Source organism: Vitis vinifera, chromosome 11, assembly GCF_030704535.1.
Source record: "Vitis vinifera cultivar Pinot Noir 40024 chromosome 11, ASM3070453v1".
In the NCBI taxonomy this organism is placed as follows: domain Eukaryota; kingdom Viridiplantae; phylum Streptophyta; class Magnoliopsida; order Vitales; family Vitaceae; genus Vitis; species Vitis vinifera.
The window spans coordinates 3,261,288-3,280,009 of NC_081815.1; the positions used below are offsets into that span (position 1 = coordinate 3,261,288).

The following is an 18,722-nucleotide window of genomic DNA, read 5'->3' on the forward strand; positions in this document are numbered from 1 at the left end:
AAGGTTAATGAAACCCTAAATTAAATAAATAAAGACAAAATATGGATAAAGATATTTTAAAATATTTAATAAAATAGATAAAACAAAAGAAATAATGTTTAAGAGGGTTTTACAATCCAATGTCAATTTCAAACTCACCATTCTTTTCTGCCTAGTTTGCTTCAATCACGCATAACATTCTAATTTCAGCTCTAATTGACACACCATTTAAAACGTTGGACTCTTGGCTTCCCAAACTTCGAAATGATATATAGTTTGCCCAAGATTGACCTCAGAAAGTGCTATAGATTTAACCTCAAATTCAAAGTATAAGCTGCTACCAAATTTTGAATTCCAAATTTTCATATGAATTTGATTGCATTTGCTTCTCACCTTCTCAATTATGGTTGTTTGCCCTCTATCTCACTCTATAACATTCATTGCTAGTACTATGACTTGCTTATTATGTCCTTACTTGGACTCTTCATGATTCATAAGTCTCAAGTATCTCAATTATGCATGTTTAACCCCTTCTGCTTTCTAAGTAGATAATAACTTCTACACTTGTCATATTTTTTCATTCTTTAAACATGGAATTAGCTCAAAATAGAAGTTAAATCCATAACTAGGGTCTTAGCATCAATTTGAGTTAAATTAGATGATTTGAGCTTTTTAAATTACATAAATCATGTCATATATATGTCATTATTTTGACTCCAATCAATCGCCTTAACCTTGTTCACCAAATACAATTTTTGTGAAGAGGCCCCCCAAGGGAATTGTTATCCCAAAGTTTAATATGTTCAATAGGAATGGCAACCCCCTTAAGCATTTAATGCATATGTGCTAGATAGTGGTACTATCACAAAACAATGACCGTTTGTTATGTAAAGTCTTCCCTTAAAACTTGCAAAAGCTAACATTGTTATGGTTTCATCAACTTCTACCTCCATCAATCTTAAATGTTAGCCCAAAGGTTCTCCTATGTATGTTTTGATGATAAAAAAAATATATAGTTAAGTGGACTAACGATTTTAAATCAAGTAAAGTTTTAGATTTGAATGAGAAAATCAAAAGAAAGTTTAAAGTTCACTTAAAAATGATTCAAATAACTTGAAGACTTGGATGTTTGAAGACTCATCAAGTCTAAGAAAAAATTGTAAGATGAATCATTTGGGTGTACTAAGAATTAAAATGTTTTGCCTTCATTCATTCATACTCAATTTTCATAAAAATGAGCTTAATCATTTATAAATTGTTTCAAACTGAGTTAATATTCAAAAACCTTAGGCAAAATTGTTTTAAATTAACATTCAAAGGTTTTTTAATGAGTTGTCTAAGTGTTGGAAAGCTTTAGAATGAAAACGAGGAGATTTTGGGTTGTTTTTATGTCCAATCGGTCAAGTCCTTTCTAGGACCGATTCAATTACTTGGTCTTCCCCAATTGGGGACCAATCAAGGCACCAAAATACTTTCTTTCTTTTCTAAAACCTTTGTGTTCCCAATAAAGACACTATATTTCCTGGTCGAGGCATTGTCTTTCTTAATCGAAACTCAAAAAGGACCAACAGTCACCTACAGTGTATTTAATGTCCAATGGCTATTCAATTGATTGAATTAGAACTTGTTTGGTCAAGGCAGACTTCTATAGAAAAGGGTACCTGAGGTTGGTTTCCTATATATTGAGAGCTCCTATGCATTTATTGATAAGAAAACAACTGCATTGAATTACTTAACTACTTTTTTCTATCTTTCAACGCTCAAAACCCAAGTGCATTGAATTCTTCACTTGTAAATCATTTAGTGCACTCATTTGTTTTCATTCTAGCTTTATTTGTATTGAGCCTTTATTGAGCTAGGTTAAGTGTTGTTATACTTCCTTCATTTGTGTAAGGTTGAGAGTTTTGAGCTTCAAGTTAGCATTGAACTTAAAAAGACTTATAGAGCCCACCGGGGCCATTGAATCCAATTGTACAAGTTGAAGGCTTAGTTTCAAGCCTTAGTTAGTGGAGTCTTCACTCAAAAAGAAGATTAAGGGGAGTGAACGTGGGCGGGATTTGCCAAACCATTATGAAACAAGTTTGCATTTCTTTTTCCCAATCTATTTATGTTTAATGCATGGTTAACTTAAGTAGTTTTCAAAAAAAGTTTTTAATCACCTGATCATCCCCTCACATCTTGGGTGTTTTCCTTAATCAAATTAGCTTTGTTTCACATTAAACTTTGAAGGCTTGGGAGTAATGTTTACAACATAGTATATCTACTTAATCCATTAGTAGAAAGGATTGGAGGCAATCTTTCATGTTCGAAATGTCACATCTTAAAGCCTAAAAACATGGTTCAACTTAATGTCTAAAAATAATCCATGAAATAAACATGGAAGATGTTATGGTGTTTATATTAATTAAATTATGACTTATGTCTCAATTGTCTACTCATGGCATCATTAAGTCACTTAATGTAATGTTATAAGCTTGCATAGACATGTTGACTACCTAATCTTGCTTAACAAAGGTATTCTTTACTCAAGTGAAGTTGACCTTCAATTTTGGCAAACTTGTAAGTTGTACTAGGCTTTGGCGGAGATTAACAAAGAAGACGATGATAAAACTAATGCATCAAGTGAGGGTGGAGATGACGAAGCTTAGAATTTTATTTTATTTTTTGTATTAAGTACCATTGTACCTCATTTCTTTCCTATGAGATAGTGTTAAGGCTCCCTTTTTTGTTTATACTCTCATAATGATATCTCATGGACTTTAAGACGATGTGTCCCATTTGGTCATTCTAAGAACATGTGATCATGAAACTTGTAGCATTATAGTAATTTCTTTAATAGAATTTTACATATGCTCTTTGTGATGTAGAATATGTCATTTGATCATATAATAAGAGGATAACTCAAGGATAGTGGAAGTAATTTTAAGAGATTAATAGTTTTCACCTTGTTGGATTACAAAAATTAGTTCATGAGGAAACTGTATATAGTGGATAGCAAGTCTTATTGTAATATACATATGATTTTAGAATATAATTGACTCTCTATAGTGGGATGTTGAGTTAACTTTAGAATTGGATTCTAGGAGAACTAGTATTGTCCTATAAGTCCTGGTGGTCCTCACTCAAACTCATATATCTTAACAGCATGGTTTCTGATGATTGGATTAGTTTTTGGTTCACTCATGTGCACTAAGATGTTCTAGTAAATATACAAGGTTTCATAGGAGTTAGTGAGTAGTATATTTAAACTAGGTTAATTGATTAATTAGAGAACTTTGTTAGGTTAATTAATTAATTAGCATCATTTATTAGGCTATATTAAGTAACTCAAGCTCATGGTAAGCTCAAGTCAGTTAAGTCTAGTAGAAAGCCTATAAATACCCCTTTAGAGGTTAAAGCTTTAGACTCTTAGATTTTTAGCCACTTTTTCCCTTCAATCCATAGAAAGAACTCTAATCTCCACCCTAGAGGTATCCACTATTTTAGTGTCTAAACTCAAAGAGGAGTCATCAGATGGAAGATTGTAAATTGTAACTTTCTATAAATTTGAAGTTTTCTACATTGATGGGAATTAATCTAGGAACATCCAAATTGGAAGTATGTAACTATATCTCTAGATCTAGTTTATTATTAGTTTTGAGTGTTATGATTATGTTGCATTTAGATTTAAAGAGCCCTATGAATAGACTGCATGTACCTTACGAGATTCAAGGCCTAGAAACGAAGTAATCCAATATTTCTTACATAAATATGTGGTAACTCTAGCCAAGAAAAACCAAAGATAGAGTTACCATGACTTTTTAGGATTTTGGGTTAATGTTCTCTAGGATTAACTCTAGTGTACTCATTTGTTTTAAAGTTAGAAAGATTAATTGTTTGTTAAAGTTAATAAAATCCTAATTTAAATAAATAAAAATAAAATATGAATAAAAAATTCTTAAATTATTCAATAGAATAAATTAATGAAAAGAAAACGTCCCTAAGAGTTTCGCAATCCAATGTTGAATCCTTAGAGAGAGAGAAAGAGAGCATTATAAAATCTAGGGTTTAGAATAAAAGTCAATTCGTGATAAATTGAATTATGTGACCAATATTATATGCAGAACTTAGATTTTTATTTTTGAAACACAAATGTATTAAACCAATTAAATATGATGATTAATTTTGGTTTTTGGTTTTATTCAATCAAAAGCTCATATCCATTTTGTAGATTTGACCCTTAGATTTGTGAACAATAGGATCAAACTAAGGTAACTAGTAATCAAGGTCTTTCCAAAAATCACCAATATCTTGGTAAGAATTATATCTACCTTATTTAAGGTGAACTAACACAGAAGGTTTATTCTTAACAATTCAAATATTAAAACATAAAGAAACCCAATCAATACATTACTGTTTTTTGGTACTTCTCCTTTGAATTCTTCACCTTCATTTTAGCATCTTTGGATCAATCAAGTTATTAGATGGTGAAAGATTTCTCCTCACAATCCATGTGTGGACAAGAAAACTAAAACTTAATTGAAGAATTTCAAGATGAGATATCAATCTTGTTCCCTATGTTCCACCTTCTTAAAACCTAAAAAGGATTTAAATGGCAAAAACTACACCTCGACACATGGCATAGTCCCTTTGGCTAAAAATATCTATAAAAAAATATCTCAAAAATCATAAAATTCTTGAATCTTAGGCTTGTTAGACTTTTCTTGGGGCTTGGGAGGCCCAAAATCAAAGTAAAAGAAACTTGGAGGGGCTTGTTTCATGTTTGAGAAGTTGAGTTTGAAATCTAGATATTAAGTTCAAAATTTTCAAATTCAACTTCTGCCCTTTAAAACAAATTTGAAATTCTCTTCAATTTTGAATTCAACTCTTGTTTATTTTGCATAGTTGTATTCAAATGGTCATATTTCCCTTGTTTCAACTCTAATGTATGCACCACTCGAAGCATTGGACTCCTAACTTCTTCAGCTTCAAAAAATACATAGGTTGCCCCAAAAAACTTCTAGAAAGTGGCCCAAAATTTAGTGTAAAGTTAGGCGTAGTGCAATTGCTTTTGTTTGAGCTGAATCTTCATCTAAACTTAGAAACAAGACCTTAAAACTTCTTTTTTCATGGTTTTTTATTTTCTAATTCTATCTACAACATTCATTGCTAATATTCAATGCCCATGACTCACTCATTTACCCTTAGACTCTTCATAGTTCACAAGTCCTGAGTCTCTAATTTATGCATATTTAACTCATTTTTTTCATGGTTGAACTTGACTTTTTTAACTTATCTTTTTTTTTCTTCCTTAAAGCTGAAATTAAGCTCAAAATACATGTTAGATCCATAACTAGGGTCTTAACACCAAGTCAAATTAATTATAATAATTTGAGTCTTTTATATTGCATATATCATATCATAAATGTGCTATTAGAGCACATATTTTAGATCAAATCAGTTAATGCCCTTGATGGTTTGACTATTAAAGGTTAGATAAGATAAGGTTGTCCTATGGAGGTGCTCAATCCATAGTGATTTTGTACCCTTAGACTAATGTCCTTATGGGTTTGGGCTATAGGAGTCGAAAAAATAAGGTCATTCTAAGGAAGTGCTCAACGTAGAATGACTTTGGCAAAAGTTTTACTTGAAGGTTACTATATTAATAATATTTTGGTAGATTATAAGCAATACATTTCTCTACCTCAAACTACCTAAACATGATATTAACTTCCCTAATTTAGGTCTAACTTTCCTTTTATAAAGTCCTTGGTATTCTCAAAAGCACTCCTTTGACCATTTTTTTTCATGGTAGTGAAGGCATAAAGATCCTAATAACCTCCCATAAATTTAAGATCAAGGTGTCTATTTCTCTTATTGACACTTTTTATGTAAATGAAAAATGATTTCTTCAAAGCTTACAGAGAAAGAAAGCCAACCACATGAAAGTATGAAAGTGTGATGTAATGGCTACTAAAATAGTGTGCATTGAAACGTTCTCCCAAACATACTAAGCAAAGCACATGCAATCAACAAACCTTGACTCTAGTAGTCTAGCCACAAATGAAAAGTTGCACCCAAGTGATTAATTGACTTACCCTTTTGAATCAATTTCAAGTCAAATGATATTGGAAAAGTAACTTCCTAACCCTAATAAATTAGTCTAAGGTGAAAATCATAACTATGACTACCATCAAAACATAGGCAATCTTTGAATTAAAACAATGGAGTAGTGCCTTCACACAAGAGAAGAAGTGTCTCAAAAGTAGTGGCAATGGTAGGCGAAGACCCTCCTTTAGGTGCCTCACTGTAACATATCCCTCTATAAGAACAATGGCCATGATTTATCCTTGTCAAGAAAGCCTAAGACCTCCACACTTATGGGGTTGTGATAATGATGAGGTAAAGAAACGTGGTCTTGACATTGTACCTTGAAAAAGAAGTTATTAGGAAACAAAAGAAAATAAATGAAGAAACTAGTAGTGCAAAGAATGAAGCAGAAGAAAGAAAGTGAAAGTAGAAAAAATGATTTATATGGTCACCTAGAAATGGCTACTAAGATACTCGAAAGTAGGTGCAATCATTACACAACTTCTACAAAATCCCTTGGAATATACATCAATTGAACCGTCTTTTAATTTTCCAACAAATAACTTACCCATGTGAGAAATAAGGGAAACTAGAGGGACACCTAGACCAAACGAGACATACCATACTAAGATGTGGAAGTCAACAAGCAATTAATTGGATAATTGGAGGCCAGTGTTGATGGAAGGTGATGTTTAGACTAGTGGTTGTCCATTTAATGCAACAAGACGAGCTTTAAACATGACTGATTTTATCCTCATGATTGGAACACATGTGGAGCCTTAACTTACAAACCAAGCATCTCATAATCAATGTTTGATAATGCATTAATAAGGCACAACATGACACAAGTTGCTTAATAACCAACATGGGCAAACTTGTCAAACCAATAAGACCAAAATATTATAAAACTTAACTAGAGCAAGCCAAGGTACAAAATACTTTGGATCTTCCTTCATTATCTTAATACTTATTTATAAAGCCTTTTTATCACCCGTGACTGACTTGACTATTGGAGAGAGGCCAACCAAATCGACCACTCCTGCATATGTCTTCTCTTGTATTGAAAAGAAAGGCCCTACATAAAAGAACACCTACCACTTTCCCAAGAATAAAACAAGCATAAAAAAACATAACTACATAAGATCAAGATAGAAAGAAATAATATTTTGAGTACTAACAAATAGAATTATTTTTATAACATACTGACTTTTTCAATGATCATCATCCTTTGTGTATGACATTAAAAAGTATTACCATAGAATGATCCAATTTGTAAAATTATGTATTGATTTGGGTAGACCGTAGACCAGCCTTTAGAAAAGCATTTTTTTGATATGAGATCAAAAAATTAATAACCCAATCATAAATCATTACGGGTTTTAAAAGTTGTCATTATTACTTTGTACTTTGGTCATGCAATACACTCGACCCTCGTACTTCTACCCTCGTGGTTGGACGTGATAGCCAATCAAGACGGGATCATTTGCCAACTGGATATGGTATCACCAGTCCACTAGAGTACTGCTCCTAGCACATTGACGCCCGTTGGTTTGACTGCTGATGAGAAGCCACGTGTGCCACTCATAAAACATCACACGCTACCCATCCATTTTTTCCCTTATTTGAGTTACTAGAGAACATGCCCCCCTGCCCACTTGTCACCTCTTAGCATCAAAACTGCAGAAGGCCTATTCCTTTGCCTGTCACGCACACTAGCCTTTATCCATTCTTGGAGTAGTGCGCGTTGCTGTCTTTCCGTTTCAATACTGGCCAGAAGGCGCCACCTCCCACCCCACCCCTTTCCTCTTGTCTCTTACCCAAGCATAAGAGATCAAAGCTTGGGGGTATGAGCATGACCACCCAGTATTGGAAAATGATCCTGCAAGTTGCAGTCTCCAAGGCCGAGGAGGTCATTGGATCAGATGACCCTTCCACTAAACGATGTCGTTCTGGAAAAGTTAGACCTATGTGGAAGTCTGGAAGAATCCAAAGTCTCTGGTCCACGTGGGAGAATGTAAGTGGGAGTTTGGGATCTTGGGGCTTAAGTCTAAGGGGATGAATTTGACGTTTTCCAATCAGAGAATATATACCACGTGTACATTCAGCCAGATAAACCTCCCCACATGGACCTGATCATCTCCTCATGCACACCACCCACCTCATCAACTGCTTGTTGCTTTTCCCCTTCAATAACCGCCTTCCTCTCCCGCTACTAATCAGTGATCACTCGGGTTTCTTTGCTTGGATATCACTTTTTGTCTTTTTGACTTCAGCGTAAGTCTTTATACCTTGGTTTAATCCAAAAGAATCTTTAGGCCTGATCCTAAATCCCTAATTATGAATCATCAAGTGTGGAGCCTACAGCTTGAGGTGTGCTAGCTGTGGATTTGGGCAGCACAACAGCCAAACAATTTGTATCCACCGGGCACCACTTGTTTGTTTGGTTCACCTCTTCAGACCTAGCTAGCTCGCGCTGTATATATGATATTGATGAAATAATAGCTTGTTTTCCATCATATTTCTTCGGTACTCATTTGGGGTTTCTTCATTTTCTCATCTTGCTGTAGAATATGGCCTCCCATGGCAGCATCAAAGTCGTCACATCCCCCAAAGGTACCGCCAACGGCGACACGAAATCACCCAAAGGCCACTGTCTTTGCTCACCCACCACGCATCAGGGCTCGTTCCGCTGCAGGTTTCATCGGTCTGCTACCATGAAGCGATCAAAATCCATGCCCTCCAATACCGCCGTGACGTCCCTCTCCCCCAAATCAGTCGACTCTACATAATTAACCACATGTCTCTAGTATTTCCTAACATACCAAGTTCTCTGGGGTCTCTCCCTTTTTTCTCTTTGGTGTGAGGGTATGATCTATCTGCACTTGTTCAGATTCAGATACACATATAAAGCCTATTCTCTCTTCTCTCCTTTTTCTTACGTGATCTCTCTGTGTAAGCTGCTTTTTCAATTATTTGCAGTCGCCATGGATGATGTTCATGAATGAATATTGCACTCCATATTTAATTTCTTCTGTTGAATCAGATTTCAATCTGTTTTTCTTTCTTCTACAGATCTTATGAGATTGAATACCACTGAATCATGTTGTTCCACATCTCACAAACCCACTCTCGTCCGCTCATGGCAGATGTGGAAGCATGAATTTCTATGTATTATTCCCTTTTTTTTCTGGACCATAATCATAAAAGAATGTTGTGAATCTTTGTGATGAGCTTTGAATGGCCAAGAATGATGGTGATAAAATGCTATGTATTGTGTATATGCAGAGAGCTTGATATTTGTTCCTGGAATCAGTTTCCAAAGAGGCCATGGCCATCAACAGGGACAGGGGAGAAAATTTCGTATGTTGCGATAACAACGCATCTAGGAGTAAATGCATCTGTGGCAGATAAAAGTACCATGTCGCTTTCTTCTACACTATCTTCTCCTCATTAAATACGGATCATTAAAATTCCTGTATTTATGGACTCACATCTCGGCTAATGGTCCATGCTTTCTCTACAAATAAATGTGTTGGACTTCAATTTGTATGCAAATTTAATCAACCTTTTTTTTAAGCTAGATTTAATTCAAATTGGTGATCATAAAATGGATTTTTTAATCTTGAGTTTGAAACATGCCTCATTACTTATTATTTTTCCAATTAAAACCAATTTCATTAGATAGAGTTATGGAAAATAATTTAGGCCATTAAAAATGTATAATCAAATTAAATTCGTTAGATGATGATATAAATATATATAAAATGAAGTAAAAATAAATAAATGAGATCGGACTATGTACAAAGTAATATGATCGAATTAAGCATAGATCAACGAGACTTGAGATACGTAAATTAATCTCAGTTTCAATATGAATCAAATTTATTTTTATAAAGAAAAACATGTGTTTTTTTATATAGATTGTTGGAAAAAATTATAAAGTGAGAACTCAAATTTATAAAATTTAAACTTAATTAATTTGTCCAATAATAATTAAGATTTTGTATTTTTTCGATATAAGATATTATGTTTTGATACACAGGTGTTATCTTTTAATGATATTTACGTAATGTTTGATTCCCAAAAGTGGTGACTATGTTTGGTGGTCGAAAAGTTTGAAATAGTGAAGGAAAAAAGCCAAGAAAAAAAAAATTAAATCAATAAATAATTTTAATATCCTATTTCAAATTCATTTTAACTTATATAACTTTTTTATATAAAGATTAAATAATTTAAAAGTATATAAAATTTTCATTAATTTTAATTTTTTATAACTTTCTTTCTTATTTTTCATAGTAAATTCAAATATAAGAAAATTATTTTCCTTAACATTTTTTTAACTGTTTTCCAAAAACCAAACAAGGGTAAAAAAATGCCAAAAAAAATAATAATAATATCAAGGCTATGTTTGATTCATAAAATTTTTTTCGAAAAAATGTGAAAGAAATAAAATATACAAAAAAAAATGTGAAAAAAATAAAAAAATAAGTTTAAAGCCAATAAAATATTTTTATATATTTTTTCAAACTCATTTCACTTATTTCCTTTCATTATATAAATATTTAAAATTTTAAAATACATAAATCTTTATCCAATTTTAATTTTATTTCATTTTATTTTACATTTTCTATGGTAAAATCAAACATGAAAAACCAATTTTTATTTTCTTAATATTTTTTAAAAATCAAAACATAGCCCAAAGAAATCAAATATAAATTAAATTAGTAATAAATTTATACATTTTTTAATTATTTAATCTTTATATTAAAGACTTAAAATAAATTTAAAATAATATATATAAATATTATTAATTATAAATTTTTCTTCACTTTTTATTCCTGTTGGCTTGTAATTGAAATTTTTTTTTCCACATGTGTATATGAAAACACAATAATCTTATTGATATCATTATTTCGATCTTGATCTTGAATCATTATTGCATAAATTGATTCATTGCAAGAATAAAATCCTTAATTTATAAATTAAGATTTTTTTTATTTATTTTTTTAAATTGTTGCGTAGGCGACTCTGTTACGAAACCGAGTAACGTAGAGTTCACCTCAGCTTAAATCACTTCCTATGTTTTTTACGGTAGTTTATTGAAAGTTTTTGAGCTTAATATAATAAGATTAAATTAAATATCATATGAAATGATGTGAATACTTTTATTTTTAGTATATGAGTTGTAAATTGTAATATAAGATTGGAAAATTTGGTTACGGCGGTTGTTGGGTAGAGGTTAAACTTATGACTTAAAACCAGTATGACGCTGGAATTATTTTATAAGCTAAATTTAAATAAATAAATAAACCAAATTTAAAAACAAGTCCCCAGGAAAAGAGTCTAACCAACGACGAAGTCTCGGCAATGACAACGAGTCACGACAACCTCGTCTACGCACCGATCGGCGGCGACCCCAACTACCAAAACGTCGTTGTTTTACTCCCTGTATACTACCCTCGCCGCCGCCGTCTCCTCTATCGCCTCTGCAATGCGTTCCTTGCCTGTGCCGTTTTCCTTTCTATCTCCGCCGCCGTCTACCTCCTCTATCCTTCCGACCCCACCGTTCAAGTTGTTGGACTCCACCTCAATAGCGTCCAAGTCCACACTTCGCCTGTGATTTCTCTCGACCTCTCTCTTGATCTCACCATTAGAGTCAGAAACAGAGACTTCTTCTCCTTCAGCTACACTTCCCTCACCGCCTCCGTCGGCTACCGCGGAAGACGGCTAGGGTTTGTAAACTCTTCCGGAGGGTATTTGAGGGCGAGAGGTTCGTCGTATATCAACGCGACGCTTGATCTTGATGGAATTGAGGTTCTTCATGATGTTTTTTACTTGCTTGAAGATCTAGCCAGAGGCTCGATCCCTTTTGATACCGTTTCGGAGGTTCGAGGAAAGCTAGGGTTGTTCTTCTTCGAGATTCCGCTGAAGGTATGTAATCAGTCTTTGTTGTTTCTGTTTCTATTTGGTTGCTGAAAGTTTGATGGGGAGGAATGGGAAATGGATAGGATTCAAACTCTGGCATTGTTTTGTTTTTCTCTGTTTCCTTTGAAATCAAACGGGCGGTTACGATAATTTTGGTAGTGCAACACATGAATTGGATATATTAGATTAGTTCTTGAAGTCATGCAGTTTTGAAATTCTGAAACATGGATACAAGATTTTAAGGGTGTTCTGTGGATGAACTAACATAAATGTAGAGCTGACTCTTGTATTTTTTTCTTTTCTGATATTGAATTGTGCTTTTTCTTTAAGTGTTTTTGGGATGAATCAAGGATGTAAGATTAAAATTCAACATTCCCATAAAAATTTTGGGCAGCTATTTTGCTTGTTTAGGGTTTTGTTTCTAACTTATGTCTGTAGGAGCTAAAAAAATTCTCCTAAAAATCGTAGAAATATAAACAGGATAAAAGAGAAACAATCCAAACAAGTACAACTCTAAAGATGTCTCGTCTTTCTTTTCCATCAATCACATCAATAAACGTGATTTGTTTTGGAGCCACGTTTTACAAAACTGTACAGAATGATACCAATTCATTGGATCATATGCAGATGGCATCCTATTACTCGGATGTGCATCTTCTTCCTAGTACTCAAATGTGCATCTCCTCAGTTGTTGTTTGCTCTCCCCCGAAAACTTTGCTTTCCTTTGTCCTTCTTGCTTTTAGCCCAAACTCGTAAGTTATAATATACTACTCCCCATCTTTACACCTTTGGCTTGAAGAAAGGTGGCAAGGGACTCAACTTCTCGTAGTTGATGGGAACTCTTCTTGACAATCTTCTCAGAGGCTTCTCAGATCATCTTCCCTATTCTATTCTGATGGGAACTCTACTTAACAATCTTCTCAGAGGCTTCTTGGATCATCTTCCCTATTCTATTCTGATGGGAACTCTTCTTGGCAATCTTCTCAGAGAGGCTTTTTGGATCATTTTCCCTATTTTATTCTTGTTTTTTAGTGTATTTGAAGTTGTTTGGACTTCGGGCGGCCTTCGCATTTTTGCTAAATTTTGTGCTAAAATACATTTGGTTTATTTATTTACTTTTAATATATTTTTTCTAAGGAGTATTTTCTTTTCATCCATCTCTTAAGTCAATTCGTAGATTGAACTTTTATAAGATATTTTATCAGTCTAAAAATAGTTAATTTTTAGTAGATAATTATGTGATTGAAATTTTATTTTATAAAATCCAGAAAAAATTAAAGAGGGTATGCAAGACATGTCTTCTTGTGAAACCTTGAAAGAATAAAAGTCTTACAGCAATATAATTATAATAATAACATCAAAACTATAATGATGAGATCAGTGTTTCTAAAATAAAAGAGCTTCTATAAATAAAATCTTGAAATGGTAATTATAATTAATAAAACTATAAATAAATGAAGTTTAAACCCACAAAAACTCTTCTCTATCATTCTCCCATGAGATTTGTGAGAAAGTTTTGGATGCTGATACTGCATGTTGCTTTGTACTCCGATTTCTAATTTTGAGATTAAACACCCTTGCTTTGCACTTTGATGAGAGATTGACTTTTTCATCGTTCCCACAGGTGGGATCACAGTGTTTGTTTTAAAAAATCGTCGTCCTTTTCTTCTTTCTTTCCTTTATATACATGCGATTTTCAATTATAATACATGGAGGTTGGACATGGGATTGCGAGCCACATCCAGCTCCCACATTCTATACAGGCAGGATATGCTAGTTGTAGTGGGATATTGCCCTGAAGTTCTCAGAAGAATTATCTGGTAACCATGCAATGGCTAGTCCGGGTTCTTGGCTGTGTTCCCCACAGTTTGGTTGTCTTTTAGCAAAGTTCAGTAAGGTCTCCTTTCACATGATTGGTGAAGAAAATTTTTGAAGGAGGGAAAGGAGGACATCATGTAAATCTATTAAAATAATATTAGAAAACTTGTTCATGGAGTATCAATTCTTACATGATTTTCTAAATTTAAAAATTCCAACATGTCACTAATTCAAGCACACGAGCAGGGAATGCCTGATTATTCATAATTTTAGGCATAGGAACATTAGAATGCTTGAGATTCTGCTCTCTTCACATTTCAATTCTGGTGTGATAGCTTATCACAGGAATTTTTTATTTTGCAACAGTACGGACCTGGTCTATGTGTTTAAGCAGATTGTTTTAATGAGTACTATTCCATCATGGACTTATGCCTTACTGCACTGTTGGTTAATATTTGGAATTGCATACGCACTCATAGTTATTGCATACTAAGTTGCAGTACACTCTGGACTGATTCTCATGATATACTTCATTATGAATATCCTGTATGCTAAAACTAATGAGGAATTTCCAAACAAGATGTTTCACAAACCACTGGAATTAGTTTTTATATATTTAGGCCATCAAACTAGATTAAGTTATGTAACCAAAGATGTTTCTTATTGATCTTACATCCCCTAATTTTTTAACAAAGTTGTTAAATGGGTTGTGTTTAATTATGTACTTATAAGTGGTTTTAGTTTGGACTATATTCTTATGTTTTTTTCTTATCTTCACTTGTCCAATGTTACCTTTGCCTATAGCTTGTCCTAGGCTGAAAGAGAAGAGGGAGGTTAGATTTTAGGTTGATGGCCTGCATAAAACCTTCAGTCAAGCTTTTAGGAACCTAAATTTGAAATCTAGAAAAATTCTTTGCCTAAATATATGGCTCCTACAGAGGCCTAGGTAGAGTTTTTAAAATAAATTCTGAAGAATTTTTATGTTAAAGTTATATAAGTTTGTAGCCTAAGTTGGCTTGTTGGCTTGCTTTACAGTATTGACCCATTACCTAGTAACTTAAACTTTTGGTTTAATTGGTAATTTAACATGGTATCAAAATATCAGTTTTCAAAAGGTCTTAACTCATAAGTTCAGACATCACCATGTGTTTATTTTCCCATTTGAACCCAGGGGCAAATTCAAGGAGTCTGCATGTGAGGCTGGTGTTAAAGGTCATAGCCTAAGTTTGTCCGTTGGCTTGATAACATTGTTGTCTCATTACCTAATAGCTTAACTTTTTAGGCTAATTTGTAGTTTAACAGGTAAAGTGCCCCATTAGGCTTGTGATTTATGAAAAATACATTTTTCAAGTAGGCCTGATCTGAAGGGGTGAGAGGAGGAGAGCTGGTGCTGGATAAGTCAAAGAGAGGATGTATAATTTGAAGGTGTTGAAAGTGGGGGGAATGTTGAAGGACTTGAATAAAGCTTTAATTAGAGCAATGATTTTGACAGACACACATGATGAAATAAGAGTCATATTTTTTATTTTTTTATTTATTCTTGATAAGTGATGAAATAAGAGTCATATTTTTAACTGAAAATGGGTGCAGGGGCACTGGGGCTTGGTTGATTAACTGATTTATAAGTTATTCAGCAATTAAGGTTGCACCTACTATTTTTGTACTCTGTAGCAAGTAATACTACATTTACGACCGCTATCTAGTAATGAATAGGAAAATCGTATTTGGCAGGTGGGGCGGTGATGTGATTACCTACTGACGTATAGATTCATATGAATGCATTTTAGATTTTATTGTAAAGGCACCATATTCTTGCACAACACAAAGGTAACTAATGTGAGAACACAAAAGATACACAACACAAAAATCATGCTCACTGGCTTGCAATTGCCTTGACCATTTTTCACTCTTTTTCTTCTTATTCTGCATACTAGATGTTACAGCTGCTTAAGTTTGTTTAACTGCATTATTTGGATTTTGATCAGGCAAGAGTATCATGCGAGGTTTATGTAAATACAAGCAACCAAACAATCATCCATCAAGATTGCTACCCAATGGTGAGTATCTCATCACCTTAGCTTGACCTCTTTGTGTGGAGAACAATATAAGCAAAATATGCATTTGAAAAATACTCTGTTGCTTCCTCAGTTGTGGACATATAGAGGCTGTTCAATCAGCGAGTCATGGTCCTATTCTATGCAGTTATTCGGTTTTGACATATTTAATTCTATTTCACTCTAGTAACCATGTTACATCTCCCTGAAAAATACATTTCCTAGGTTACAATCAGTAGACAATATAAATGTCCAGTTGCAAATGTCTACCGTCCTATTTTCATGATTCATCTGGCATGTTTTTACTAAAAGAAAAGATGCACTTTTAGTGAAAACTGCTGATTTTGCTGCTAATCTGTAAAATTCCATGCTTGGTTCTTGGACTTGAGCAACTGTAAAATGAGAACCAGGAGGTCACCCAACCCAACCAGAGTGCATGTGTCTTATATCATTCCCACAGGTGGCTTTGCTAGAGTTGTTTGTGATCTGTCTTACTGGTCCAATGAAAGGAGTGTCAGGCCGTCAGCAAGCATTTGGGTTTCTTTGCTAATTTTGAACTGGTATTTGACTTTCAGTGATTGCAGTGGATAATGTAAAGGCCAGAAAGTCATCCCAATCGTGATTTGGATATGGTAGCACATCATAGGGTTGTGGTTGGTACTGTCAGCAGCTGATAAGGTTAATTGAGAAAGCGTCAGCATGTGGATGTGAATAGCTTACAGGTTAGTGCCTGTGAAGAGGATTCATTTCATTAAAGGACAGCAGCAATGTGTGATAGTAAGAATATTAGCTCATTAATGTTAATTCTTCAGAAGATTGCTGCTGTAATTATAGCACCATGGTTACTATTATGTCTATTTGTAAATTCCATATGATGGTTAAGGACTTCTGCTGCAGAAGCTGAAAGTGGGTTTTTCTAATTTTGTTTTTCAATTTTTTTCCATAATTGTTGGAAAATAATAGTTGATAAAAAATAGTGCTAGTTTGAAAAAAAAATAAAATAATAATAATAATAATTAATTAAAATATATATATATACAATTTGCATTTGGAGATTCTTTTTCTTGGCATTCTTGCTGTCGCTCTCAGGTGGGTTGTGAGTCATGAGTCAGCCACCATCAAACTGAATTTTAACCTATTATAATATGTTATTTTATTTTAAACTAAGTATGGAACAGGTTCACTTGTAGAATACTCAATAGAATACGTGAAACACGTGGACACTGGATAATTCTTTTTTTATATATATTTTTTATTTTTTAAGCCGCAGGCCACGTTTTTGGCTTATTGGGAGACTTTGAATGTATTTTTAAAGGATAGATAATGTTGACAACTTTTTATATTAATTCTCATCCCCACCTTCCTTATCTATATTTTTTAAAATCTTTTTTACTCATGAAATTAATCTATAGTTGTTTATAATTAGATATGATATAATTATTTGTAAAGTAATTTTAATAAATTGTTATGAGAAATTAATTTTATAAAACAAAATTATTTAAAATGCCACTAAAATGCCTTTTTCTGTCAACCTTTCCTATTTTTTCTTCCAAACCCTTAACAGCTTACCCTTTTCAATGTCAAATATTTTATTTGACATTTGATGTGGAATATTTGATTAAATTCTAATTTAAATTTCAAGATTAGGAATAATAATTTTTATAAAAAAAAAAATAATTTGATGGTTGTAAAAATTACAAATCTATGAGTAAGGGTAAATTAAAAAAATTAATATATATATATATATATATATATATATATATATATATATATATATATGGATGAGACTTGAGTGGTGGTATTTCTTACATATTTAATCAATGTTTTCAAATTCAGACCGATTATTGAATCGAAAAAATTATCGATTCACGGATTGACAGTTCATCGACATTATAAATATATATTTTACTATTTTACATATTATTAAAAATTAATAAATGCTATCAAATTTTTTAATCCTTGATCCATTCACAACATCAATGCACCAAATAAAAGAGCCTAAAGAAAAGCAGATATATGCATAAAGGTAGATCAAAATTATTTAACTAAAAACGCTCTCAGCCCATGATCGTGGATGGCGGTTCTATTTTCGCATTTAAACCGCGCAGCGGTTTTCGTGAGGAAAACCTACGGTGTCTACGTGTATGGAACGCACTAGAGACGAAATTATGAATTGTTTAAGATCAATGCTAAAGTGGGCCAAAAGTAAAACTTACCAAACTCTACAGCCAGATTTTCTACTTGGCATCGCTCAATCTTAAAATAACTTTCTGATCTATCCCAATACAAAAAACAAAAAAATTGAAAAGACGAATCCTAATTAGTGGAAGAACAAAGCTAATTTGTTCCCTTGCCTTCTGGGTTATTCCTATCCCTTGACCTTTATCCAGAGAAATCACAGAAAGATCAAAGAAACGCTTCCGGTAAGAGACAAACACCATGCGAGTCAAGTAAACTTTACCATTAAGATCCAATTGATGAGAAGAGAAACATGACACACCTCTCTCATTTTTCATATATATACTTACAAGATGTAGACTAATCACTAGGTTTTTCTCTCGTAACTCGGCCACCCCACACGTACTTAGCGCGATGCAGCCTGCACCGGAAGGACCCCGGATGCCGTGTAGGCGAACATAGACAGCACTGCTTTACTGTGCCCTCCCGGGCATCTCCCGACGCTGCTGCTTCACTGCGCACGGTATTCTCCGCCACCATTGCAGCCAACTGCAAAAGAAGCCATCTTCTTTGTGCTGCCAACTCCTGATGATCAGGCCTACCCTGAGGAAGACCCGGGTGACACATCTTTGATCCTCCTCCTCCTTGTTGTTTGCTGGGTGAGAAAAGAGTTTGAAAAGAAAAGAATCTGTGGGCTAC

General features: G+C 33.5%; 2 protein-coding genes across 7 annotated transcripts; both read left to right on the plus strand.

The window, feature by feature from the left end:
* The first annotated feature begins 7,583 nt into the window (after positions 1-7,583).
* LOC100854924 (uncharacterized) lies at positions 7,584-9,278 on the plus strand. 5 transcript variants are annotated; one of them, XR_002031074.2, is made up of 2 exons: positions 7,584-8,322; positions 8,616-9,278. XR_002031074.2 is itself a non-coding variant. In XM_019222820.2 (2 exons), exons 1-2 carry the CDS (start codon positions 7,895-7,897, stop codon positions 8,835-8,837), a joined length of 390 nt encoding a protein of 129 aa, XP_019078365.1. In that variant the 5' UTR covers positions 7,886-7,894; the 3' UTR covers positions 8,838-9,278. The 5 variants fall into 5 exon arrangements, 1 of the variants encoding a protein (XP_019078365.1); XM_019222820.2 differs by having other exon boundaries at positions 7,886-8,062; XR_002031075.2 differs by having other exon boundaries at positions 8,074-8,523.
* Positions 9,279-11,259: 1,981 nt separating this feature from the next.
* LOC100254347 (uncharacterized) lies at positions 11,260-16,765 on the plus strand. 2 transcript variants are annotated; one of them, XM_002284538.4, is made up of 3 exons: positions 11,260-11,979; positions 15,777-15,848; positions 16,421-16,765. In XM_002284538.4, exons 1-3 carry the CDS (start codon positions 11,416-11,418, stop codon positions 16,421-16,423), a joined length of 639 nt encoding a protein of 212 aa, XP_002284574.1. In that variant the 5' UTR covers positions 11,260-11,415; the 3' UTR covers positions 16,424-16,765. The 2 variants fall into 2 exon arrangements, with proteins under 2 accessions (XP_002284574.1, XP_059596704.1); XM_059740721.1 differs by lacking the exon at positions 16,421-16,765 and having other exon boundaries at positions 11,346-11,979; positions 15,777-16,026.
* The last annotated feature ends 1,957 nt before the right edge of the window (positions 16,766-18,722 follow it).